The sequence below is a fragment of the Muntiacus reevesi genome, chromosome 5, assembly GCF_963930625.1.
Source record: "Muntiacus reevesi chromosome 5, mMunRee1.1, whole genome shotgun sequence".
NCBI classification, from domain to species: Eukaryota; Metazoa; Chordata; class Mammalia; order Artiodactyla; family Cervidae; genus Muntiacus; species Muntiacus reevesi.
The window spans coordinates 37,852,244-37,879,435 of NC_089253.1; the positions used below are offsets into that span (position 1 = coordinate 37,852,244).

The 27,192-nt window shown below is 43.0% G+C and overlaps 2 protein-coding genes across 4 annotated transcripts in view; one reads left to right on the plus strand and one right to left on the minus strand.

Annotated features, from left to right (window-relative positions):
* CPSF7 (cleavage and polyadenylation specific factor 7) lies at positions 1–22,863 on the minus strand. 3 transcript variants are annotated; one of them, XM_065937457.1, is made up of 10 exons: positions 22,611–22,863; positions 21,884–21,992; positions 15,229–15,447; positions 14,297–14,400; positions 13,784–13,929; positions 10,490–10,904; positions 9,859–9,977; positions 7,461–7,629; positions 6,634–6,801; positions 1–1,962 (listed from the first exon to the last, which is right to left on the minus strand). In XM_065937457.1, exons 1-9 carry the CDS (start codon positions 22,727–22,729, stop codon positions 6,639–6,641), a joined length of 1,563 nt encoding a protein of 520 aa, XP_065793529.1. In that variant the 5' UTR covers positions 22,730–22,863; the 3' UTR covers positions 1–1,962; positions 6,634–6,638. The 3 variants fall into 3 exon arrangements, with proteins under 3 accessions (XP_065793529.1, XP_065793528.1, XP_065793530.1); XM_065937456.1 differs by having other exon boundaries at positions 13,757–13,929; XM_065937458.1 differs by having other exon boundaries at positions 13,757–13,929; positions 22,538–22,661.
* The window catches only part of SDHAF2 (succinate dehydrogenase complex assembly factor 2), a 9,426-nt gene continuing 4,953 nt past the window's right edge, over positions 22,720–27,192 (plus strand). Inside the window, exon 1 of the mRNA XM_065937459.1 lies at positions 22,720–22,877. Coding sequence (XP_065793531.1) covers positions 22,842–22,877 — 36 coding nt within the window. The 5' untranslated portion in view covers positions 22,720–22,841. The remainder of the gene's footprint in view (positions 22,878–27,192) is intronic.

Here is a 27,192-nt window from a genome sequence, read left to right on the forward strand (position 1 = left end):
AAAGATTGACAGTGTCATCAAGTTTATTACACAATTTTCAACCTATCAGAAAGACAAACAAATCACCAACAACAGGGGGACGGGGCCGTGGCCTTTTTGAGGGTTGGGTTTCTTTCCTTTTGCTATCAGGAAATAAAACTAAAAATTGTGTCATTGAGTAAAAACAAAACAAAAAATAGGGAGAAAAAAAATTCTCCGGGTAAACGGCTTTTCTGGTATTCTATATGTATTTTCTTCGCCATAAACTGTCACCTTACTTGGTTTTCTCTACATTAAAAAGACACCCGGAGCTGCTCTTGAGGATAAGCACATCACTTAACACTTGGCTGGCTGGGTGGAGTGCCATATTCTGAAGTGGAGGCGGGGATGGGGTTGGGGGACAGGGGATAAAAAGCTACAACCGGTAGCCTCTGTCCCAAGGGAATGTGCCTCTCCAACCCTGGGGGGACTCCCTTAGTGACTGATTGAGGGCTGTGTCAGAAACGTGCAGGGAACAGAGGAAGGGTTCGGTCCAATTCAGTCTCTCCCCTCTGAGCCAGAAGGGTCTCCAGTGACCCTACATCTCACATGCCACGTCTCCTGTTAGATGTCACATGCCCTAACAGATGCAAGAAGAAGTAGCATCCGTCGCCCCATGGGTATTGCAGGACCCTGTTGCTGCCGCTTCTGTCAGCAGCAACCACATCACAATTTGGATGTTATGGGAAAAGCAATTCCTTTGCCTGTGTAGAAAATGGCCCCCAGAGCGGTGGTCCTTAGAATTCTGAGCTGAGCTCATTCAGGTCAGGCTCCACTTCCTTGCTCCTTATCAGAGGCAGCAAGTACCTCCAGGCAGAGCGAGGGGAGCTATTAAGTCAAAAGGTGAAAAAATACCAAATTTTTGTGACTTTACTTACTAGTGCCAGGTTATCCCACAATAAGTAAAAGTATGTACCTGGAGGATGCAAGCCCATGCTCACATCGAACCTGAAAAAAGAAAAGCCTATGGAAGTAGGCCATATCCTGCCCAACTTGCCTCCTTCCCCATTCCTAGTACTTCATGAGGGTTCTTCACTGCTGAGGTCCGACATCCCCAACTCCCAATGGCAGTACCTTCCTCTAAAACAAGGAAGCCGCCTTCTTGGGGGAAGGGCTCCACATGTGAAATGGAAAAGCCCCAGGGAAAGGGAACATCTAGTGGATGGAGCTGGTTATTGCAACAGGCAACCAAGCAAGAAGCAGTAGAGGGTGGTAATGGGCTCCGGCAGACCCCCCAGCAGACAGCAACCTCATGGGCCTTCTCTGCTTAGGAGGGGCAAGTCCACTGAGGAGGCTGGGCAGCAGGGAGTTAGAAGGGTTTGAGCCCTCGGGAGGTTAGGGAAACAAACCGTCAATATGTAAGAGGAAAAGCAAGAACAGGAGCTTTCCAGGAAGTAGTTTCCGTTCCCATGGTCCCTCCTCAAAGGGCTGGGAAGGTAAAGGAGTTAAACAAAGTGGTATATTAGCAAGGGATTTGGACCCTCTTGGCCCCATCAAACCTAGTGCTGAGGGCAGGACCCTGGGCATATTTGGCACACCCAGTCACTCTCCTAGATCCCACAGGGAGGATCCATTTTCTTTGGGAAGGATTCTTCCCATCAACCTCACCACTGAACTGCTCCTGGAGAATCAGAAACTCAATACGTTTCCTTGGACAAAGCACCATTCTCTATGGAGACCAGGGACCTGGACATGGTTTCTTCCTGTCTTCCACCCTCCCAACCACATGAAGTCTTTAGGTTCTTTACCCTGGCAAAAAGGAGTGGGACTGGGAGGGCTGCCAGGCAATCTTCAATCCTGTAGGGTAGAGGGTATTCCCTGGGTGTCTGGAGGGGTTAGGGGCTTGGAGGAAGGGGAAGGGGTGGAGCGGCCTCCGTCCTTTAGTCCTGATCAAGGTGAGGAGTTGCAAGTCCATTAAAAAAACATTAGCTTCCAACCAGACTCCTGTAATGAGAACATCGGAAGGGAAGAAAGAAAGCACAAGTTAGAGGTTACTTTCTGATTAACAAGGGCTTATAATAAATTATAGTGGCATTTTCTAAAGTTAAAACGTATGAAGTAGAGGATGCAGACAGAGAGAATGCACACATGGGAAAGTAAAAAACAGGAGAGTTGTCTGGGAATGTCTGGCACTGTGAGTAGTGAGGGCATGGCTGGCGGAGAAGAGAGGAAAAAGGAGTACGTCTTACTTTAAGGTTAGAGGGAAGAACAGTGACAACGAAATGAGGAATCAAAGCAGTCTGACTGGAAAGGGGACTTTACCTGGAAAAGTATGGAAACTACTACATTTCAAGAAAAGTTGCTGTAAGGGAGCATGGTGACTTTAAATACTATTTCAGAAAATCTATTCTGAGCAAGTCATAGCTTACCTTAAGGGGAAGGGGGAAAATCTGGAAATGGGAGGTACAGTGGTAAGAAAACAAGCGCGTACATAACCAAATCCATTAATCCCCAAATACCTAAGAGGCCCTAGCAGGGAGTATGCACTTATACACGAAAAACTAAACTTTTCTCCTTTTAAAGAAGCATACACATAGCTATACACATAGAGCCAGGGATGTTCTAAGTTGTACTAAAACTCAAGAGATTTTAAGTCTTCCCTCAGGTGATGGCTGTAGGGGAGGGACCAAGAAGCACTCCAACACCAATCAGGAGTGATATGGCCAGAACAGAAAGCAGAGCAGGAAATCAAAGAAAACAATCAGTAGTCACCATCCAAGAACACTAAAAGCACAGTTAAGATCTTCTGCTCAACAGTAAAGCACTGTTACATCACTTGCACATCTTGACCAAACTTTAGGTCCCCAGTACATAGCCCTTGTTCCAGTGCTGTGATACCAATCTGCAGGGGGTGGCCTGGCAATCTTACCATATAAGATAGAACTGATGGTGAAAAGGAAAAGGGGGAATGAAATTTGGGCTGAAGATTTAAACTAGTGCCCAAGCTGGTAACATGGCCTATACATAAAGGCTCAACCTTAATGTGTGCACTTAGGTAACACGGAGGAGCTAGCCAAAGGAAAAGTACACTTATAAGCTGCCTGATCCTTCTACACTCTGCACTGGCACCATTTCAGCCTGGGGTCCTCAGAGCCTGTCACGGTCTCTGGTTTCTCTAAACGTCTATGTGTGCACGTATCTCTCTCAATTTCTATACGAGGAATGAAAGCCCTCAGGGCCTTCTCAGTTTATATCCATGCGTTTCCCAATCTTTGTATTAAACCAAAACTGAACAGAATGCTCAGCTTTCACTGGATCAGGAGGATTGCAATGAAGTGAGAATAAATATATATCACATAGGATGTCTTAAAACATCTACAAAAAGTCAGTGCCACAGACTACCTAAGAATATCCTCACACTCCAAAGCATACACACATATACCACAAAAGAGATGTGATTTGGGAACTGCTCCTACAAAACAAGACTCAAAGGAAAACTAGTGCATCAGAAATAAACTACAGTTGACCCTTGAAAAATACAGGTTTGAACTGAACTGCACTGGTCCACATATATGCAGAATTTTTTGAATAAATTCATACTACAATACTATATAATCTGAGATTGGTTGAAATCTATGGATGCGAAACCACAGAAATGGGAGGGCTGATTGTTATACTCAAATTTTCAACTACACAGAGGTTGGCTCCCCTAACCCCTACATTGCTCAAGGGTCAACTGAATAGCACCCACTTCTTAGAGGTTATGGCTCCATTTTGGTGGTAAAGTTTGAACAGATTGAGGCCAAAGTGGGTCAATCAGACTTTAAGCCTCAGAGGTTGGGGCCATCCTGAGGAAGGGTAGACAAAAAAAAGGCTGCTGTTTTTTGCTGCCTCTAGATAGAACATACCCTTTGCTCTCCGGAACACCTGTCCATACAATATAAATACTATTTTTTTAATAACTAAAAGGTATTGTACACAGAGCCTGGAAGTTCTTACGGTAAATGAGACTAATTATCCAGATGGAATAACCAATGTATCTAAAGGATGACTAGGAAAACTGGGGAACTAGAAAACCTGTCTCAAGAGTTAATTTTCCTCATCTGTCATAGGCCTGCACCAGCCAAATGACTGTTTTCTGGGAACTACTGGGTTACAGGATTTTTCAGAGATATCCAAATTGAACCATCCCATAATGGAAGAAAACTCCCATTTTTATAGGTGGATAAAACGAAGCAAGATGATAGCTTTTAAAGTCTAAGTTTCAAAAAAAATAAAAATAAATAAAAATAAAGTCTAAGGTTCAGATGTTCAACCCCCAAAATTCTAGTCATCAGTAGACTTCACAAGTTCTCTATCAAGGGCTGTCAGACAAGCAAAGCCGCCAAGAACAGTGACGTGAAGTTACACATTCCGACTACAAAGCTGAGTGTGGTCCCATGCTTTGCACAGACCAAGTAACAGCTCCCTGGTCACTCTTACAGCTAGCTGCAAAGGACACACATGGTGGGCTGCAGGACTGGGGGAGGGTGGTGACTGACACTGAACCTACAAGCAACACTAGCAACTGTGGTAGCTCCAACAAGACAGGGAAGTGCTGCTACTGCTACAGGAGGGAAGAGCTCAATCAAGAGACCCACTCAACCCACCCTCCTGCCCACCCCGAGACTGAATTAGGCCAAAGCTATCTGTGGGCTCCATTGCTCTTGAAGCCTGCTTTTCTGGAAGATATATGGGCACTTCTCAAAACTCAACCTATTGCAAAATCTAGAAAGAAGTTATCTAGAACCCATAACCTAACTGCTGATTTTCTGAGGGGTATCTTAGATTTCCAGTAATATCAAGTACTTCAAGATTGTGGAATAAACAAGAACAGAGAAGGGAGGCAGGTAAAAAATGTTAGTTAATTTCATTTCCCCATATATCTGCTCTCTACAGAAAAAGACAAAAAGAATTCCCAACTATAACTTTGCTTAAGTTTAAAAAAAAAAACAAAAAAACAAAAATATTTATTTATGTGGCTGTTGTTGGGTCTCAGTAGCAGCATGCGGGATCCAGGTCCCTGCCCAGAGATGAAACCTGGGACCCCTGCACTGGGAGCACAGAGTCTCAGCCACTGGATGACTACAGAAGTCCCTCTGCTTAGGTTAATGGCAGACAATGTCAAACAACTAACGAGAGGGCAGTAGCTGAATATAACAAGACTCCTTTCTCATTAGTTTGGTAGGTTATCATTAGGCAACAGTTTGTAGTACAGCTACTGCTTGTGAACGACAGGCACTCAGAGAAGGGGGAAGGGCTTCTTTTCCCTTCTTCATCCAGTCCCCCATGTATCCACCCCAAAGACATGAAACAGAACTACCCCAACTCTTCACCCTCCTCAATTACCATGACTTCAGACCAACCAAATTGGCCAAAACCAAGAACATTTTCCTAATGTACTTGATGTGAAATCACAAAATTGAGAAGAGACCCCAAAGTCACCTGGGTCATGTAACAGCCTTCAGGAACCACAAACAGACCATCCCCACCAGAGTCTAGACCACTTTTAAAGATCTCCAAAGAAACAAGAGATAACAACTGCTCCTGCTTGCTTATGTACCAGAAACAATCTTTGTTGGAAGCTTGGTTTCACATGGGATTGCCAAGATGGTGGGATGTAACCTGGAGCGTGTCTGAGAATGAAAATAATGAGCTAAGGTCCCTCGATCTGGCCAAGCCTACCTCAACTTTTCAATTACTTGAGTTAACATATTTAGTTCCCTGCCCCCAACCCTCCTGGCTTTTGCTTTGATTAAAAAAAAAAAAAAATGCTGTCAATGAGTTTTTCCAAAACATATCCTGCCATTGAAGTATTCTCCACATGGTCTCTAAAGCTTTAAAGATAATTTTTTTTTCCAGATCCGCTTTCTCCTAACTAAAGTATCCTGATTTTCAAAATCTTTTAAAATAGATATTAATTCTAAAATATTATTAATGTTGCACCTTGAAAACTTACAAGTGGGCAATGGTCTTACTTTTCTTCTTTCTGTCTTGGTCAATTTCCCTGATTTTTTCATTTGAAAGTTTGGTGGGGTTAAAATACAACAGTGAGGGACTTCCCTGGCGGTCCAGTGGTTAACACTTTGCACTGCCAATGCAGGGTGCACAGGTTCAAATTCTGGTCAGGGAACTAAGATCCCACACCTGGCATGGCAAAAAATAAAATATAACAATAACAGTAACAAAAGCTATCATTTATTAAGAACTTACTATGTGACAGATACTATGACAGCTAAATGCTCTATATGGAATTAGCTCATTGAATACTCAGCAATCCAATGAGACAGTTGTTTTTATTATTTTCACTTACAAATGAGGAAACTGAGGAACAGAAAATAATATGGCTGGAGGAGATGGGATTTGTAACCTGCAGACACTGTGTTCTTAGCCATTATACCATGTCAAGTGAAAGCAGTCAAAAAAACAAGCAAAAATAGCTTAATCTCAGGTCCATTTCAAGGTGAGACATCTCACCAACAAGCAGAAAATCTGCCCTCCTGAGTTTCTGGTTACGTAAATGGGAAGTCCTCCCATCCCCTTTACCTGCTTTAAAAGGAGGGAGAAACTTTTACTATCAATATTTTTTCTTTCATAAGAAATCACCAACAAGCCAGCGACGGGGCTTTGTCCCACCTTTCTCAGTGGTGCCGGTCCCGTTCCCTATCCCGGTGTCTCTCGTGCTCTCGGTTCCTTTCTTGGAAGTAATCATCATGCCGATCTTCATTATGAAGCAGGTCCCGGTGCCTCCTGCTGCTTTCCCGGGACCGGCTTGGTGACCTCTCTCGGGACCGATGTCTTTTCCTATTAGAAAGATTGTTTTCAGCCTCACTCAGAAGACCTACCCCATTTTTTTCAAGAATATGGTATTTTTTCAAGAATATGGTAGGAGGTGTCTCCAACTATTTGTTAAACCACTCTTCTATTACTCTATAATGGGCCCACTGTCTGAGGATGTTAGCTCTTTAAGGACTAGTCTTTTAAAGAAAATAAGAACAAATTTGTTGAGACTTACTAATGTATCAGGCACAGTGCCAAGAGCTTCACAAGCTTTATTTCACCTAATCTTTACAACAGATCTGTAAGGTAAGTACTATCATTTCCTCTTTCTAAAAATGAGAAAAATAAGACTTCAAAAGTTGAGTAACTTTCACACTCAAGGTCACACAGATAGTTAGGAGCAGAATTCAAATCCAAGAATGCATGGCTCCAAAGCCCATGTTCTTAACTACATTGGTCTTTCTTTCTAAATAAGCCCACTGCCTCACCCAACACAGATTTCAGACATTACAACATTTTTAATGTAAACACTTGATCAATTTCTTCCCCTTAAAGGCATGAGGGCTAGGTCTGCTCTTTTAGCCGGGTCCTTGCCAGACACCCTGTGTTCCTTTCCTCCCCCTGTCAACCTCTGGGAAAGTGCTGCTCAGGGCTAGCCGCCACTGGAGCAATTATCAACTCACCTGGACGAGCTCCCGCTGGCACCCACACTGTAAGACTTGGCTTCAATGCCATGAAGACAGTCCTTAAGAGAGGAGATGAGGACACGGCAACGCTCATCATTGGCGACCCGGGACTGTTTGATAACAGCAATGGCTGTGAGCAGCGTCTCAATCGCGTCACTGTAATCCCCTGACAGGGGACGGATGGGAAAGGCCAAGGATGAGCAGAGGCAGTAAACTAACTGATGGAAAGGAGAACTCAGGAGAACACAAATCAAGAGTAACTAGCTGTCCCACAGAACCACAGTATATATGAGGCAGAGTCGCAAGTATAAAACTGTATGGAACTGATATTCCAATGGTCTGGAATCAGACAGATGCTCTCAGATACTGCTAATGGATGTATAAACTAGTATGTCATTGTCTGCAGGCTATTTGACAACACCCATTATAATAAACAATGTGCACACTTTTTGACCTAGCAATTCTAAAAATTTTCAACTTCTGCTCACAAGCATATAATTTAAACAATGTTCGTTTTAGCATCATTTGTTGTATTAAAGAATCAGAAACAACTTAAAAGTTCCTTCAACAGGGTTTGACTATATAAATTAAGGAACATTGGTTCTACAGAATATTACATAGTTGTTAAAAAGCATAAGGTAATAAATCTGGATGTAAACAAAGCAATCCATGTAAAGCACTTAAGCACAGTGCCAGGCCCACAGTAAGGGCTCAATAAATGTTAGGTATTAGCTATATAATAGATGATCAGAACATTGTTAAAAAGCTGTGAAACAGTATTCCATTTTTGTAAAAACAATCAAAATTATATATATATGATGCATAAAAAAAAATTTGAAGGACAGAAACTACATTGTGCGTGGTAGTCTTACTGACAGTTCTTGTAGAAAAGTCTTTCATTTATTAACACTACATAGTTCTGTCTGAATTATTTGTAATCTATAACCAAATATGTATATACACAAAAGTAACATATAGTTAAAACACATTATGTTGTGGGCGCGCGCGCGCGCGCGCACGCGCGCACACACACACACACACACACACACACACACACACACACACACACACACACACACACACACACACACACACACACACACACACACACACTTTAAATTATGCTGCCATGAAGAACTAGCTCCTTCACCCATCTGAGCAATACTCAGACTCACGGATAGTGATCGGGGTGGGTACCTGCACACTTCTAACTAAAGCTTTCTTGCATTGCCAAGAGCCTTAAGGACAAGATAATGCAAGGAAAGCATGAAACCAGGCAGGGGTCCAGTGAACAGGACCAGCAGCTTCCTCGTGTAGAGCAGTAAAGAACAAAACAGACTGTGGAGGAACTGCAATTCTGTGGAGGCCAAGGAATGCTGGGATTTTGGCTCAACCAGGGGAGGGAATTTTTGCCTGTTTTGTAGGCAGTAAATAAATATCTGTGGTCTGAATGACTGAAATGAGAACAAAACAAAGGAAGGGAGGAGACAGAGGTTCACTTACTGATCATCTCAATGTGAAGGAATCGTGGAGAACAATGACTGTTTTTCTTTACACTGTGTATCTGACTTGCTACAATGAGCATACGTAACTTTTTAACTTAAAGAGATTTACTCAGATGTCAATGAAAATTTCCAGTGGAAAAAAGAGAATATATACTTGCTTTCTGTCTTTACTCTGCATTCAGATTTCGTAGTAAAGATGAGAAATTATGGAAAATGGACGAAGATAGTTATTTCCTAAATATGACAATCTATATCTACATTCATGTGGGAAACTCACGGGAAGAAAAGTGAATATGATTAGTGTTACAATGTGAAACTTCGATTAGAACCAGGAAACTCTCTATATATACTCTTCTCTTAGGAACCAAAGATTCTGTTTCCTCAGCTCTCAAAAGCACGGCTGCTGGTTCTGCCCACTTAATACTGACGGCAGGGCAAAGGTTAGCTGTAAGGGTGTATCATGCCTTAAGATGACACCCAACAGATTTGTCTCTTTCTAGGACAGGCTACATGGATGCCGTCAGCTCTGCCTCGATCCTCAAATATAATCAGATTCCATATCAACCATCATCATCAGTTCTAAAAACCCAAGGTGTACACAGACACTAGACCCAGTGATCAACCACTGAGATCAAGATTTCCAGGAGGCAGGAAACATCACAATGAGATAGTATTAGTTATTTATATTCTACACACTAAGTTGGTTTTCATGGGGCAGGTCTAGATACAGGCTAAATAAACAGTATCAGTGGCGCTCCCCAAAAGCCCCAAACCAGGTTATTATTGATTTTCAAAATGTACCAGTGCTCCAATTTTATCCTGAATTTCTTACCAATGGAAATGACAAAACTGAAAATAAGCAGAAGGCAGCAAAGCTAAGGATGAGTTACCTGCACTGGCTCCAGATACAGCTTTGGAAATGGCACTGCTGGAAATTGCTCTGTTCCGCTTCATGATGTCTTCAAATTCTGCTTCACTCACTGTAGAGGGCGGAGGGCCCGAATCTCGGCTGCACACAGAAATACAGAGATAATATCACTCCTGACTGCCCACACCCAGTGTTATCTTACCATCCACTAGAGTACTATGCTGTTTAATTACACTCTCCTGTATGCGGTCTTAAATGATTCTCAGCCTGTTCACATGTCTTATATGTTAATGTTCTCTGCAAAGACAGGATTTATGTGGTATACTTTTATAATTTTGGCATGACCCCATAGTGCTAGACACTCATAGCACTCATAACAGTGACTCAGAGCACTCAATTTAATCAACCACCCAAAAAAGTGATACAAAGGACACAGTCTGGGTGAGAGATTAAGATGCAAACAAAATACCAAATAAAAACATTCTCTAACAGGTAGTTAACTATTTCCCAGGACTCAATACTATGACAACAGAATTTCCACAACACAATAGTTCAGTGCTCACTTATTTCCTTGGGGAGAACAAAATAAACTTAACACACTATCTACCCTGCTATGCCTGGCTCAGATTTGAAGGGAACAAGATAGTCCTTACCTGCCATGGTGGTTATAGGGTGCTGAGGCCTTCATGTAAGTATCTGGTGGAGGCCCCACTGTGGCATTTGGTGGGGGGAAGAAGGCTGGATTGAGGTGAAGGGCAGGTGGGATGGCCCCAGGGGGGGGTACAGCCAGATGAGGAGGTAATCGAGGAGGAGGGGGCATGAGATGTTGGTAGTGGATGCCAGGAGGAGGAGGAGGGACCCCAAAGCTTGAGGAGAGAGGTGGTGGGGGTGGAATGGGGGGTGGGGGAAGGCCCATCAGGGGGAGGGCTGAAGGAGGGCGATTAAAGTAGGGCAGCACACTGGGGGGCTTATCCACACGGGCAGATGAGGGCACAAGGTTCTCAGAGGGTGTGGCCCGTCCATCAGCAGAATCACTAGAATCTCGGGAGTGAGCCCGTGGAGGTATTCCTACGAAGAAAAAGGAATTACTGTTACTGCCCAAGCCTTAAACATAACCACAGGACAAGTTCATCCGTCAGCAAGAGTTACCTGACACCACACTAAGGAAGGTGACAGGTGGCTGAAGAAGAAGGTAAAATCATCTACTGCCTCAGAAAGGTCAGAGGCAACCTAGTTCAGACATAAACCCAGAAAGCAGTACCACCCTAAATTATGTGTGCTAAAGAATTCTCTTTATCTAGAACTCTCAGTGCTTCACATTTAAATTATCCTTAAATTTGTTTTCTATTTTTAAATGCAGAAACTTCTTAATAACCCACGAGAAAAATGACAGTGTTGAAATGTGTTCATTACTGTTTAGCTGGATTCAAGCAGATTAAAAATCTCATTTTCTCTGGTAGGATTTCAGGGACTCTTTCCTTGGCTTATAGTAGTTAACCTTTTCTATCCTGCTTATATATTTCAAATTTTCTCTTTGCCTTAGCACTTTTGCCAGTGAATTTGGAGGAAAGGAGGGACAGGCAGGGCATGGACAACACTTCTTCTATCCAAGTACCAAAACTGGTAACTGGGATGAGGAAGAGACACAGGACAAAAAGTGGAAGACTGGAAGTTAAATGACAGAAAGTGGGAGATAAGCCAAGAAAAGATCAGCTCATAGAATGAGCAGATGGCACACAGCTGACATCAGGGACTCCTTGCAAAAGCTTGGTACAAAATATGTCTGAAATCTGGGAAATTCCTACTATATTTCAACAGTCCCAACCCTCAACCCCACAGGGCAGCCTTCTAGGAACATGATCATGGTTCAGTGGTATGTTATTGTGCAAAATGGACTCAAAACATGTCTGCATACTGTTGGAAACGTGGCTCTGATACCGTCGAGTCACTTGGGTTAAACTTGTTCCCTTTTTCCAATTTAATAGTCTACTCTAAGCCTGGTTGATGTGAAATCCAAAAGAAGAATGTGATAACATGGCCTTGGGAGTCTTGTATGTAAAAAGATGCCATCAGGAGACAAGTGTGGAGAGGAGAAAAGAAGAGTGCTCCTTAAACAAAAACTTGTTAGTAAACCCGAACTCCTGATGAAAGTGTTAAGTGTGAATTAATCCCTTTGGCAATCACCTTGGTTTCTCTAATGTAGTTTATCACCAGTGCCTACCACAGCATTCTCGTGCTTTTCATGTCTCACACACATGGCAACGTGCTTCTTCCCTGAGTTCTCTCAAACTGAAGAAAGAATTCTAGCAAGTGTAATCCTCTGAAAGTTAGCTACCTTCCCAGCTACTGTTCGCACATCAGCAAGGGTTTTTTTTTTTTTTTTTTTGTAGCTATGGCTACAAATCCCAAAAGTAGCAACCATTTTTAAGCAGACTATGTCAATCAGTTGTACTGAGTGAATTAACAGAGTCCAACTATATCAACATGACAGAGCAGAAAAACACAACTCAATCACCACCATCATTCCAGCAAAGAAAGGTAAAACCCAGGAGTAAACAGCGCAGTGGTTTACACCTAGGACAATTAGGTATTCAACACAAATGTAAAATTATACATCTTACGGAAGTCAGAAAAGGGCTGAATCAATGACTCTGATACAGAATAGACTCTGAAAATTCACATTATCAAGGAAGAAAAGTAGTGTCTTCTAACACTGAGCAGTAGAAGCTCACAACACTTCCATCTAGGCTCTCAATCTACTTATAAGAACATAGTTGTTCCTATGCAAGAGTTAAGTGACCATATTTCCACCTACAATCAATCTATCCAAGGTCCCAGTAGACTACTCAGTCAACACAAGGCACTATTTTGAGAGAAGAACTTAAGCAGTTACAGAAAGTAGGTAACAAAACTTTGCCATCGCCCCCACTGTAGTAAAAGGCAAATAATGACAGTTGGCTGTTTCAGGCAGGGTAGCTGCACCTTGTGAGGTCATGACAATCCAAAGCTGGTTCCCAGGTTTCACAGGTTCAGACACAGATTTTAACAGTGGTCCAGGGTTGACTGGACCCTAGGAGATTGATTCACACTGTTCAAATTCACAAGAGACTGATTCTTAAACCAAAATGCCAATTTTCAAATTTACAATGAGAAACACAACTGCCAAGCAGACTGGAATACTCATGTCGCTGGTCAGTGCATTCTCTTCCCAGTAGAAGACCTTAGTTGGGAAACCAAACTAGTATCAGAAGATGGCTTGGTGAGAACGGGGTCAGAATAAAGGGAGTAAGGTGAACTTAAGGCATACCATCATCAGGCTAATGTGGCATGATGCAACATCCTTTACTAACAGGAAACACTTGCCAAGTGAACTAAAATAGCAGGTAATCAAAAGGGTACCCAACCCCCCTAGTCAATGCTGGAGAAACACTGTTAAATTTTTACTCTCCAGCATTTCTTTTGGTTGATTCCTTAAAGAGTACCCTTCCAATGTATGTTCATAACAAGATTACAGCCATCTTTATGTACCATATTTGTATTTTACCGTGGTTGCTTAGTATTTGATAGAAAGACATGTCTTACAAGTAAGTCCATTTGCTATATACTGATTTTTTAAACAGAAACACATAATTCAGAGGTGACAGGAACTTTATACACTGTGTCCAGTTCAAATGGGGAAGTAGGCCCTCAACAGTGAAGTGATCTGCCCAAGGTCACATAATGAGTTAGCAGCAGAAATGTATAATCTGAACTACCTGACTCCTGGCACGTCAGTCTCACTTTTAGCTCACCTACTGCCATGCTGCCACCCACAATCACTACCACCCTCCCCCAAAGTCCTCCACAGTGTAGGCCAAGCCTACAGCACAGAAAACAAACCCACAAAATACCCCCCCTGCATACAGATGGTCTCCACGTACCCCCTCTTGGGACTCGGACGCACTCACGTTTCCGAGCCTGTGCCTCAAACTGTGACAGGTTCTGCCGGGTGGCCGGCCTCACGTCCACTTTTTCTCCATTAAGAACTTTTCCGGGCAGAAGTTCCAACAATTTGTGGACAGAGTTTTCAGAGGCTACCACCACCTCAGCATACCTTGAGGAAGAAAAATTAAAAATGTGTGAGATCTACTAGACAGTCAAGCAAGAAACACAGAAATTCTCTTCCACTTTTGGTAAAGCAAAGGATACTCTGCTTATATTACATATACAAAACTATCAACAACAAAAGTGTCAGCCTAAAATTTTCCTATTTCAAATTAGAAACCAGCTTTCTTTGCCCTTCAATGGATGGATGTTCTCCTACCTCGCAGTGAGGTCACCATTCTAAGGTGGTTTGTCAAAACCAAGGCAGTAAACTGGGCCAGGGTGGGAGGGATTAAATTACAGGGCCAAAATAACAGTACAGATCTGTTATCCCAATGGTTACAAACTAAAAGGGGCTTCTCAAATCCAGACCTCACCCTTTGGACTGGCCATTTGCTCGATTCTCTGCAAATTTCAACTCCACCACATCATAGACTCCTATAGAGCGAATAACCTGGATCAGCTGCTGGTCTGTGGTCCACTGGGGCCGGCAAGATGGAAAAGGAAGAAATGTCAAGAGCTATACCCCCTCCCCCAGAATGTCCCAAACCCTTCCCCCAAACCTAGGAGTCTAGTCATAACCATGACCCCCCACAGGAAACCCAGAAGGTCATCAGGATGTCAATGAGAGCAGGTTTTAATATTGTCCTCACCCAGACAGAACTGCAAACCACCCACCTCTGCCCCAATCCCCATATCTGAGACTAAGAAAATTAAAACCTATTCTAACTCTGACTGCCATGTGGATCATCAGTTCAAACACTGATTACTAGCAGCTTTTAGTTGGAGATCTGACAGGCCAGAGTTGATCACTGTCAACAACTTTCCCCTCAGTATGTACAATTCTTAACTTGGAAAAAACCACCTCCCATCACCAGCCCCAAAACATGTCAGACAATAACTTTTGCAGAACAACAATCACTACCTACCCCGAATGTACTACAGCTATCAAGGTCTTTGCTCCCTCTCACCCATCATTATCACAGGACCATCTAATGACCACCAAGAGTTCAAGGTGTTCACTCTGAAATCTCATCCCACAGATGACCCTGGTAGACATAAAGCCCCAGGGTCAGGGGCAGTAACAAGATGGCAGAAAAAGCAACTACCCACTTAATCATTGCTTTCTTCGGCACCAGTACGTCCTCAGGATAGTTCTCTTTCAGAGATCAATCCAACCTGATCCCAGGAAAAAGAAATCCAACCCCATCAGAGCACAAAACAGTGCAACAGTGGTTTCTGAAAATGCCATCACCTCCCAGTGCTCTCCCTCCAGCCCACCCAAGCCTTTTTGGTTACCCAGGCTCACCCAGGAGAAACTGCCCACATAGACAGCAGCTCGCCTATTGCGCAGGCCACTGTAGGTGTACAGAATTGCAGGGGTCTTGTTATTGGGCTTGGGAGATGGCTCCTGGCGAACAGGAGGAGGTGGCTCAGTGCTGCTGCTTCTGTCATCTGAGGGCTGTGAAGTGGCTGTCAACACGTCATCATACAGGTCAATCTGATCTGTGTTGTTGAACTCTGGGTCCTAAGAGACGAGGCGTTGGCAAAGGTGGGTTTGAAAACCATTCATTTTGTTCATTCTATTTCACTCTAATTTACTTACAATTCACAGTCAAATACTTTGTAAAACATACAAAAACTTCCCGTCATACTCAAAAAACTTCCCCATGTAAAGCAATTTTAAAAATTATGTTTATGTAGGTGTTTCTCTTAAGACCCTATTAGGAGTCTGTAGTGTTTCTAGCTGTAACCAACCGTGAGACTCAAAATGTACATGATGATTAAACAAACACACTAAGAACGCACGGGGCTTCCCTGGGGGTTCAGTCAGTCAAGACTCCGTCTGCAACACATGGGAGAGTGGGGTTCGATCCCTGGGCTGGGAATGCCCCCTGGAGGAGGGCATGGCTACCCACTCCAGTATTCTTGCCTAAAGAATCCCCAAGGACAGAAGAGCCGGTTGGACTGCAGCCCATGGGGGTGCAGAGAGTCAGACGCGACTGAGACTAAGCGCAGCACGGCGAGAAAGCACGGAGACATCTGCCGTCAAGGGAGCCGGCTTCTCAAGACCACACTCACACTGGTGAAAGTTTCAACATCTCACACTATTCCCAAAATCAAGAGCTACACAAAACTTACCAATCTACCTAATAACGCTCTAGAGCTCACAGTATAATCCCATCTTTCTATTAACCATAAAAAAATGAATACAATAAAAAGGAAGTGAATAACTGGGGGATTTTCCTTTCTACATTCTATTGCATGACATGCAGATCCAACACATTACCATGACATTTATATAAGAAACATCTCTGAACAATACCAGAGATGTCTAATGATATACAAAAGCAGTCAAAGTTCTCTAAAACATAAAGCTCAGGAAACAGAACAAGCACAAATATCATAAGCTGTATTATACTAACCATTTAGAATATGAACGTGCATTCTGGAAGATAGGTGAGATATACTTTTTGTCTGTGTTATATATTACTGTTATAGACTGTATGTGCCCCGCCCCCCCAAAACACACACCTCCTTGAAGGGCCTCCCAGGTGGCACAGTGGTAAAGAATCTACCTGCCAATGCAGTAGACACAGCCAGGTTCAATCCCTGGGTCGGGAAGATCCCCTGGAAGATGACATGACAACCACTCCAGTATTCTTGCCTAGAGAGTCCCATCAACAGAGGAGTCCATAGGGTCACAAAGAGTCAGAGCACACACACCCATACTGAAACACTTTTCCCCAATGTGATGGTATTAGGAGGTGGGGCCTTTGAGAGGTAATTAAAATGAGATGAGGTCTTGAGGGTGGAGCCTATGAAATGTATTAGTGCCCTTGTAAGAATTAGAGCTTGCTTGCTCTGCTCTCCGTCATGTGAGGATACAAGCTGGCAGAAGCTGCAACTGGAAGAGGCTGCTCACTAGAACACAAACCTGATCTGTCTTCTAGCCTCTAGAATTATGAGAAATGTTTGTTGCTTATAAGTCACCCCATTTTTAGTATTTTGTTATAGCAGACCAAGCTAACACACATCAAAACTCCTAAAATCATAAGAACTACTATTAAGGGAACTTAATGTTTCAGAGTTTTCAGTGTTATTATCTTAGAGAGGATCTTTTTATTTTAAGGATCAAACAAGTTTTTTCCCCCCCCCAGGTAACAGTCTAAAACATCCAAACAGTGCTAAAGATGAAACTGCCAAAAAACAGATACAAGGAGACATTTGGAGTGTTTTAGGGACATTATAGCTCATTCATGTTATTGCTGTCTTTTACAAATGGGAATAAAGAAAGATCTATACAAAGGGAATAAAAAAAGAGCCTGATTTGGCAACTTGCTTAGTTCCCTGAAGGAGAATCATTTCCCCTAATGCACCTCAGGCACAGAGGCTCCAGTAACTTTCTCCCTTCAACCCCATCACAAGAATTCCTGATTCTGGAGTGCAACTAGAGGACTCACTACAAAATACATTCTTAGACCTACATACGGTCAGAAACTTTTGGAAACAATCTTTTAGTTTTTCAGTTTATCTGAAGTAAAAGGGAAGACCATGCACAGCAAGATAATATAAGTAATTTCAAATGTTACAAATACTCTAGAAGCCCCAAAGAAGAGTTTGAACCTTGTGAAAATCTCAGAAAGAGAAAAGGGAGTAAACTTTTTAGACAACTTAAAAAGCATGAAAAAGAATCCGGGAGGTAAATAAGCACAAGAACATTAGGTAGTCAAATCTATAAATAAGGATCTTGCATAAAAAAGGATGAGTATGATGGGGAGCAGCTAACACTGGAGAGTACAGGGTGGATAATAAATTTAAAAGGTGAAGAAAGTCACAGCTAGTAACTCAATATTTTGTGTGTAAAATATTTGACAGCCTAAGTCTCAAACAATCCTAACTCTAGACAAATCATTTATTTATTTATGCACTACATATGATTTGCTCTTATGGTTCAAGGTAGAAAGAAGACTTGGAAACCACTTGATCCTCTTCAACGCTCTTATCCTAAAACAACACTACTTCAAACCAGGGTACCTTTTTTTAAAATTAATCAAGGATTGTGAAACGGAACTTAAATAAGGAAACTCACAATCTTGAATGGTCAGTGGAAGCAAACTGGCATTCGTTCCATGAAGCATCTGTGATTCAGAGATGCATGTCCAAACAAAGACTATTGCTGATAACTGAGTAGTGAACATGCAGATATGGGCAGCTCAGAGATCAAAGGTATCACCAGGAAATTGCCCATACCGTAAGCCTCAGTGAACAATCTACTCTTTCAAAGTTCCTTAGAGAATATGACAGTCTCGATCCCAGAAGACTCTGGTGTATGGATTATTTTACCACCTTAAGAAATACAAAAGGATTCAAGGAATGCAAAACTGTCACAAGATTCAAATGGTCTCTCTGGGCCATAGAGCCTCAGTTCAAAGAATTTTGTAGGAACTGTTCTGATGCATAAGGCAGACCTATTGAGGATTCTGTTGAAGATTTTGTTGAAGAAATAATGTATCAAGTTGTATTTGCATCTAAATCTGCTAGCAACATCAAGGGGCTAAGACAGGAAAACAGGTAATGACCTGAGGTTTTTCTGATTATCAAATGAGCTCATGATTTATGCAGTTAAAACAAAATCTAATTCCACAAATTAAGCGAAAAATATAGTATTTTACAGGCATTGATGTCAAAGATTTCAAGGAGATTAAAATAGATGTATTTAATACTGAATTAATACCAGGGAGAAGTTTGTATTTTATAGAAGAGGAACAGCTGTGATTGTCTCAGGAAGCTTCTTGGTTTACAAAAGAGAACTTGCATGATTTTGAATTTAAATAAGAACTTCCCCACCTGAATACTCAATGCTCCTACTTGCCAGCTCTTTCCTGATATCTAAAGCATTAGTCACTCAGTTGTGTCGGACTCTTTTGGATCCCATGAACTCTAGCCTGCCAGGCTCCTCCGTGCATGGAATTCTCCAGGCAAGAATACTGGAGTGGGTTTCCACTCCCTTCACCAGGGGATCTCCTGACCCAGGGATTGAACCCAGGCCTCCTGCACTGCAGGCAGATTCTTTACTGTTTGAGCCACCAGAGAAGACACAGTAATAAAGCTTTTTCTGAAAGCAACCTATGTGACATAATTATCTTGTAACTATAACCAAAGCTCAATGCTCTTGGCTTTGTGGTTACTCTTCCCACAATTCTCACCTCACTCTCCTTCCCTATCACGGGACACTGCTGTCCATCACCAAGCATGGAACCTCTTTTGAGCACACAAATCCATCTTCCCCCTTTTGTCTCACTAGTTCTAATACAATGCCTAGCAAACAGAAGTCGCTCAGTAACTATTTGCTGATGAAAGTAAGAAGGAAACTGAGCATACTGTGCAGAGTGCCTGTCTCAGCGCAAGAAACAGAAAAGAGACAAAACACTCAGCAGGGATGGCAGTTTTCAGTCACTTTTTGAGTTGCTCTCCTCAGCCCAAGAGAGCCCCTACTTAGAACTCCAAGGTTTCCTCCCTAACAGGAGTGAAGTGAAGTAGTTCTGCAAAAAAAGGCTTTTGCAGCACATATTGTAATAGATTTGGAGTCAGCACCACAGGGTTCCATCTAGGAACAGAGCTTATTTCCCCTGGGGAGCAAAGTACACATGACAAGGTTCTTGTGCAGGGGTGAACTGGGGTGAATTAGTAACATTCCTATAACATTCTAAAACATAATCTGTACTGGCAGCCTTCAATCTAAGTTTACTTCTAAAAGTCCCAGTCAAACAGAGCTTTTACCACTTCTCCAGCAGCTTCCAAATTCTACTAAAACTTGCTTTGCTAAAAATTAACTCATCTGTGGGGGAAAAAAGCATCCTTTCCTGACCTTCCCCAGGACATAAGACATTTGAAATCTATACTTTCTTCAACTTAACGAAGTACCAAATTGTCATTTTGGTACAAATATCTACATGATTTCACACACAAAAGTCCTGTTTAACTGAGGAGACCAGAGACCAAATTGTTGAGACCAACAACTCAGTGGATGAGACCTATGTCTTGTCTATGACCAACAAGCTATACTGCTTAAGAAACTATGGAAAAAAAAAAGAAACTATGAAATCTCACATGTGGCTAGACATGTGGTCAAGGACGCTGTTCTACCCATTTCCCAGAGTGAATCAGCAGCAGCACTGTCATCAACCCACAGATAATGAAATTAAGGGAAACGAGGCTTTTAAAATTAATAATAGAAAAGAATTATGGGAGAGAATTATGGGAACCTTTTTTTCTTGCTATCTAATATTTAAAAGAATAACATAAAAAGTAGTAAAAGTCTTGATTCAAAGTAATATGAAAAATTCAGGAAAGCAAATGGTTTGTAACTACATATACTAAGTCTTTCTTTTTATCCATAAATAATTGACCTATTTGAAATTTAAAGAAAGATTTTCATGTATTTAAGTTAATCAGCAGCCACATGTAGACGACTGCAGTTTGCCTGACAAGACATGGGAAAATGATCAACTTTTGCCAAGTGAAAGGAACGGCACATATGGCATATATAAACCTTGTCTGCTGCTTCATATCAAAGTCAGGGTCCATACTGTACAGCACATGGAACTCTGCTCAATGTTTTATGGCAGCCTGAATATGAGTGAAGTTTGGCGGAGAATAGATACATGTGTGGCCGAGTCCCTTTCCTATCACAACATTGTTAATAGGCTATACCCCAGTACAAAATAAAAAGTTAAAAAAAAAAGTCAGGGTCCAATCAGAGCACTTTTCTTCTCTGCTGCTAAGTTGCTGCTGTCGTGTCTGACTGTGTGACCCCATAGACAGCAGCCCGCCAGGCTCCCCCATCCCTGGGATTCTCCAGGCAAGAATACTGGAGTGGGTTGCCATTTCCTTCTCCAATGCATGAAAGTGAAAAGTGAAAGTGAAGTCGCTCAGTCGTGTCTTGACTCTTAGCGATCCCATGGACTGCAGCCTACCAAGCTCCTCCATCCACGGGATTTTCTAGGCAAGAGTACTAGAGTTGGTTGCCACTGCCTTCTTCGCTTTCGTTCTCTAGCCTGGTTTTGTTTTTAAATCCTCTTCATACGTCCTTACACATAACCATTGAAAGATGAAAATGGGAAAAACCAATTTACTCAAGTAGAATAGTGCTGAAAATAATCCAGGCAGGATATTAAGTTTTAAATACAGACTTTGGAACATTCTTGAGACCTGATCACAAGAGCTCAGAATTGACCTGTATATGAGATGACTGTTTCAAGGGAGATCACTGTATAATTTTCTTGACATATCATAAAGAGATCAACAAATTGAACTCAAGAGTATGTGAGTGGGTCTCTATCTGCTTCTGAACTGGTTTGCCCAATACCTTTACCACCTCCCACCAAATACATCATCAATAAAGTTTACTACTAAAAAACTAACATTAAAAAGCCTATGGACTTCTCAAGACCAGAGTCAAGCTACTTCTGAAAGAAGGAAGGCTGAAAGCAACTGGAAAACAACTGACATTAAATGTTAAAGTTATCTTTCATACTTGCACTGCCTTATGAAGGGAAGGGGTACTACATTTCTTCAGGAACACGTATCAACACTGTCTTCATGAATGCTACAGAACACCTAATTCTGATTTTTAAATGTGGCTAGTCTTCCAGGAGACTGACGGCCAACTTTGGCTTCCTGGAGGAACAAGTTCCACAGGTTGATATACCACTCTATTAAACCTAATTTTTTATTGCTCTTAAATCTTTTAAAAGTAAGCCTGGAGGCTTTAGCTGACATAAAGCGGAATAGGCATAAGTCTTGGAAGTCTGTGCTAGAGGGAAGATTTTAGATCTGACAGACGTGTTCAGGCCGAGCAAATCTTCAACCACTGACAGAGCTTCGGACCCCTGCAAGTTTGCTGCAAGTGATTCCTCAGCTGATACAGGAAAACCCCACTGCTCCCGAGGACTCCTCACCTGATTGAATTCCTCGTCAGCATATATATCAATCAAGTCAACTCCTTCTGACATGGCTTCGGAAGAAAGATCTCGCGCCCGGAGAATGGACAAGGCAAGAAAGATGCCACTGCGGTATCCAGAAAGAAAGAGTTACAAGGCATAAGGGTCCCGGGCTGAAAGGAGGGCACTGGTTGCCAACCTCCCGTCTCCAGAGACGCAGCATCCCGGCAGTCCGAGCTCGGCCCCACCCGCTCCGCCCCGCCCCCGGCCTCGCGCCGCCCCTCGCTCTCCCAGGCCACCGGGGCTCGCGGGGCTCGCTGCCCATCACCCTCGGGCCCGACCGGAGCTGCGCCGCAGCTGCCCGTGGCGCGACGACAAAGTCCAGGCCTCTGCTCCTACGGGCCCTCGGATGGCGCTGCGAAGAACGACAGCGGCGAAGCCCGCAGGCCCAGTCCGCCGCACCTGCCGAGGCCCCAAGCTGTCCGGGCTATAAGTCCCTGCGGCTCCCGGAGCTCCAGCCACCTCCGCTCCCCACCCAGGCCTAGTCCTCGCCCCCGGCTAGGCCCGCCCCGCTCCCTCCCCACAGACCCGGCCCGACGCCTTCGGCTCCCTCCCTCAAAGGCCCGCGCCTCCCACCGCCCGCCAATTCCGGTTGCCCCAAACTCAACCGACCCCCTCCCCGCCTCAGCGCCGTCCCCGAGCCCTCTTCCGGCCCAGCCGGCCCCCGGCCGCGCGCCCCCGTTACCGGGAATATGGCGGCGGCGGCGGCGAGTCTGGACTAGGCCCGAAGCGCGCGAACCGCTCTCGGCCCCAGGTCCCGCCCCCCCCCGCCGCCGGCGTCACACGCACAGTCACTTCCGCCATACGCGAGGACGCATCTTCCTGCTCAAGTCTTCGGCGCCGCTGTCTGCGGCACTGGTGTTCGAAAGTATCCGGAAGTGCCCGGGCCGTAGGCCTTTGATGCGGGTTGGGAAAAATGGCGGTGGTCGCTGTCTTCCCGGCTCTTGCGCGGGTGAGGAGAATGGGGCTTCTAGACTCCTGGGCAGGCCACAGTGGGAACTGTGTCTTGTCTTCCTCTGAAGTTGTGGAGACCGAGAGAGCATCTACTTGTCTTATATAGTCCAGGCAAGGGCAGACCCAAGGAGAGGTTGATCTTGCAACGTAGGAGATTCAGGTTACATCAACCCTGGCCTGAGCCCGCTGTGTGCTTGTCTCGTAATATCGTTGACCCATCAGTCTTCGTGAGAAACCCAATTCAGATGTCACCTATTTGCCAGGTGGAACTGACCGGACAGCTTCTGGGAGCCTTTTGTCTCTGTTCTTAAGCCTCTGTTCTTTTTAAGTCTTCTCTAGTGTGTCTTGGTTTCACATGGTTTCATAAGATCTTTTTTCGTTTTAAATATAGTCTGATAACACTGTAAAATTTTCTCTTAGTACTGCTCTTTGCCAATTTCATGATTTTGTGATGTGTTTTTGTCTCCAGATGTTTTCTGATTCCCTTTTGATTTCTGCTTTGACCCAGTTCAAGAGTGAGGGTGTTGTTCAATTTTCACTTGTGAATTTTCCAGTTTTGCTTCTGCTCTTGATTTCTAGTTTTATTCTGTTGTGATCAGAAAAGATGCCTTGTATGATTTCGATCTTTTTTGTTAAAACTCGTTTTGTGACCTAACATGCTCTCTGTCCTGTAGAATGTTCTTAAGAGTGCTTGAAAATAATGTGTATTCTGCTGCTGTTGGGTGGAATGTTCTGTATATGTATGTTTGACCCATTTGGCTTACAGTGCTGTTCCTGTCCTCTACTTCCTTATTGATCTTCTGTTTGGATGTTCTATGCATATTGAAAGTGGCTTTTGAAATCCCCAACTATTGTGTTGCAATTTCTCTGTCCAGATCTGTCAATATTTGCTTCATATGTTTGGGTGTTCAGATGTTGGTTGTATGTATAATTGTTGTACCCTTTTGGCGAGTTGACCCTTTCGTCATTATTTCATGGCCTTTTAAAATCTCTTTTGATAGTTTTGACTTATAAAGTTTATTTTGCCTAATGAAAGTAGGGCCATCTGTACTCTCTTTTGGTTTCTATTTGCAGTGGAATGTGTTTCACACTTTCAGTTTCAGCCTTCATCTAAAATGAATTTCTTGTGAGGCATATAGTTGGATTTTGTGGGTTTTAAAAAAATCCTTTCAGTCTCTCTGTGTCTTTTGATTGGGGAATTTAATCTGTTTACATTTAAAATATTACTGATAGAGAAGGACTTAGAGTTGCCATTCTGTTCATTGTTTTCTGTCTTGTAGCTTTGTGTCCTTTTCCTCTCTTGCTGTCATCTTTGGTGTTTTATTGACTTTTTTCTATAGACATGCTTTGATTCCTTTCTCGTTTTCTGTTGTGCATAAATGTTTGCTTTGGGTTACCATAGGGCTTGCATTAAGCATTTTATAATGTATTTTAAGCTGATAATAGCTTCAGTCTCATCCGAAAACTCCTCTTTTACTCCTCCCACCTTATGTTACTGATATTACAATGACGTATTTTATTCTGTATCCACTAGTGTACTTTATAGCTTTTTTAAAAATGTCTTTGTCTTTTAACTTTTAAGTCAGAATTAAACATGATTTACCTACCATCATTGCAGTGTTATAGTAGCCTGTGTTTGTCGTAAGATACCTTTACCAGTGAGCTTTGTGCTTTCATTTGCTTTTGTGTTATTTTCTACTGTCCTTTGGCTCCTTTTTGTTTGTTCAGTCACTCAGTGTCCATCTCTTTGCGACCCCATGGACTGCAGCCTGCCAGGCTTCCCTGTCCATCACCAACTCCCAGAGCTTGCTCAAACTCATGTCCATCAACTCGGTGATGCCATCCAACCATCTCATCTTCTGTTGTCCCCTTCTCCTCCTGCCTTCAATCCTTCCCAGCATCAGGGTCTTTTCTCATAAGTCACTTCTTCACATCAGGTGAGCTTCAGCATCAGTCCTTCCATGAATATTCAGGATCGATTTCCTTTAGGATTGACTGATTGGACCTCCTTGCTGTCCAAGGGACTCTCAAGAGTCTTCTCTAACACCACAGTTCAAAAGCATCAACTCTTCGGTGCTCAGCTTTCCTTATGGTCCAACTCTCACATCCATACATGACTACTGGAAAAACCATAGCCTTGATTATACAGACCTTTGTTGGTGAAGTAATGTCTCTGCTTTTTAATATGCTGTCTAGGTTTGTCATAGCTTTTCTTCCAAGGAGCAAGCGTCTTAATTTCATGGCTGCACTCACCATCTGCAGTGATTTTGGAGCCCAAAAAGAAGTCTGTCACTGTTTCCTTTGTTTCCCCATCTATTTGCCATGAAGTGATGGGACTGGATGCCATGATCTTAGTTTTTTGAATGTTGAACTTTAAACCAGCTTTTTCACTCTCCTCTTTCACTTTCCTCAAGAGGCTCTTTAGTTCCTCTTCACTTTCTGTCATTAAGGTGGTGTCATCTGCTTCTTCAATTTGGATGTCCATTTCTTTCCCCAAATTTGGGAAGTTTTGAGCCATTTTTCTTTCAAATAATCTTCCCGCCCCTTTCTCTTTTCTCCTTCTGGGACTCCCATAGTATTTATATTGGTCAGGTTGGTGATGTCTCACAACCTTATCTCACTCATTTATTTTTCATTTTCTTCCTCTAAATGGATAGTCTCAAGTAAACTGAGTTCATTGATTTTTTCTGTTTGATCAAGTATGCTGTTTAACCTCTGTGGTGAATTTTTCAAAATTGTTATTCTTCAGTTCCAGTTAAAAAATTTTTTTTCTTTTTCTATCAGTATTTGGTTATGCGTTGTTTTCCTCAGCTCACTGAACATCTTGATGACAACTTTTTTGAGTTATTTGTCAGGTAATTTCATATACGTCTGTTTCGAGGGTTGGTTGCTGGAAGTTTATTTTGTGTATTTGGTTAGGCCTTGTTTTGATATTTCTCATGCACCTTGGAACTTTGTGCTTAGATCCATGCATTTGAAAAAATAACCACCTCCCAGTCTTTTTTTTGTACAAGAAAAGAGCTTTTCCCATCAGTCCTGCCAGAGAGTCTGGGGGTCTCTCAAACCTTTTGTATGGAAATGTCTTCTTTAGACTTGTGCATGTAAATTCCCAACTAGAGGGATTTGCCGTCTTCTTTTTTTCAAGTGCTCATAATCTCTTGCTCCCTCTTGTGTCTGTTTATGGTACTGCAGGTTCTCTGGAGCTGCCGCAAGCCTCCCAGCTCTTCTCAGCCCATTCTAGGCTTCTGGAGTATCCCAGTTCCCATGAGTGCTGCAGGTTGGCCAGGATGGAAATTAGTCTCTTGTACAGCTCCTTGGAAAGCAGGAGTTTGGGATGCATGCTCCTTTTTCTTTCTGTTGGCCTCTGTCTGCTGCACCATGGGTCCTCAGAGCAGCAGCAAGCCACCCAGCTTTTTTTGTTTTCAGAGACCCCCAGATATCTGGAGTATACTGGGTCCTGTTAGTGCCCTGAGACAAGCAAAAAAGAAAACTTACTTTCAGGCAGCTACCCAAAAAGCTGAAACATTGGACACACATTCCAACTCTTCCTCCCCAGAGAAAAGCCAAGAACTGGGGGTTTTCTTCTGCTAGTTTTGTGCTGAGCCACAGGTAGGGACGATGGCAAGTAAGGGTGTGCTAGTCCAAACCCTCACCTAGTTCTCAGCAGCCCCCAACCTGGCACCTTTTTTGTCACATTTCGATTCAAACAGGACGGAAACTAGTCAATCAGGCCTCCCTGTGAAAGATCACGTGTTGGACGTATGTTTCAGTCTTTTCACTCCCTCCCCAGGGAGAAACTGGTGGCTGAGAATTTTCTCTAGTTGCACTGGGCTGAGCCAGGGACAGGGACTATGGTGAATGAGGCTCATGAATTTTCTAGCTGTGATGTAGCTGTTTTTGTGCTCACCTGAGGTTCCGGAGCCTCTTAGTTGGTTTCTGGATTTCTCATAAAGGAAACTGGTCCATGTGTGGTGTTGGGAGTTGGTGTCTCCACAGGAGAAGGAAAGTGTGGGGCTTCCTGTTAACACCATCTTGCTGATGTTACCACCTTCTCATTGCATCTTGATAGTTTTTGCCCTTCTCTAGATTGGGAAACTTTGGGGAGTTAGGGGCCCTGCCATCACTGTATCCTCAGATTTTAGCACAGGCACGTGACTAGAATGCAAACCATATTGTGAGACTTCTAAAGGAATGCAAGGAAAGAAGAAAATATTTCTATTGGAGACTTTCTGGAAAGTGGTTAAGAACATGTTTGCAGTCAGAGTTGGGTTCCAACCCTCAGGAATTTTTCTTAATATTTGGGTGATCTTGGT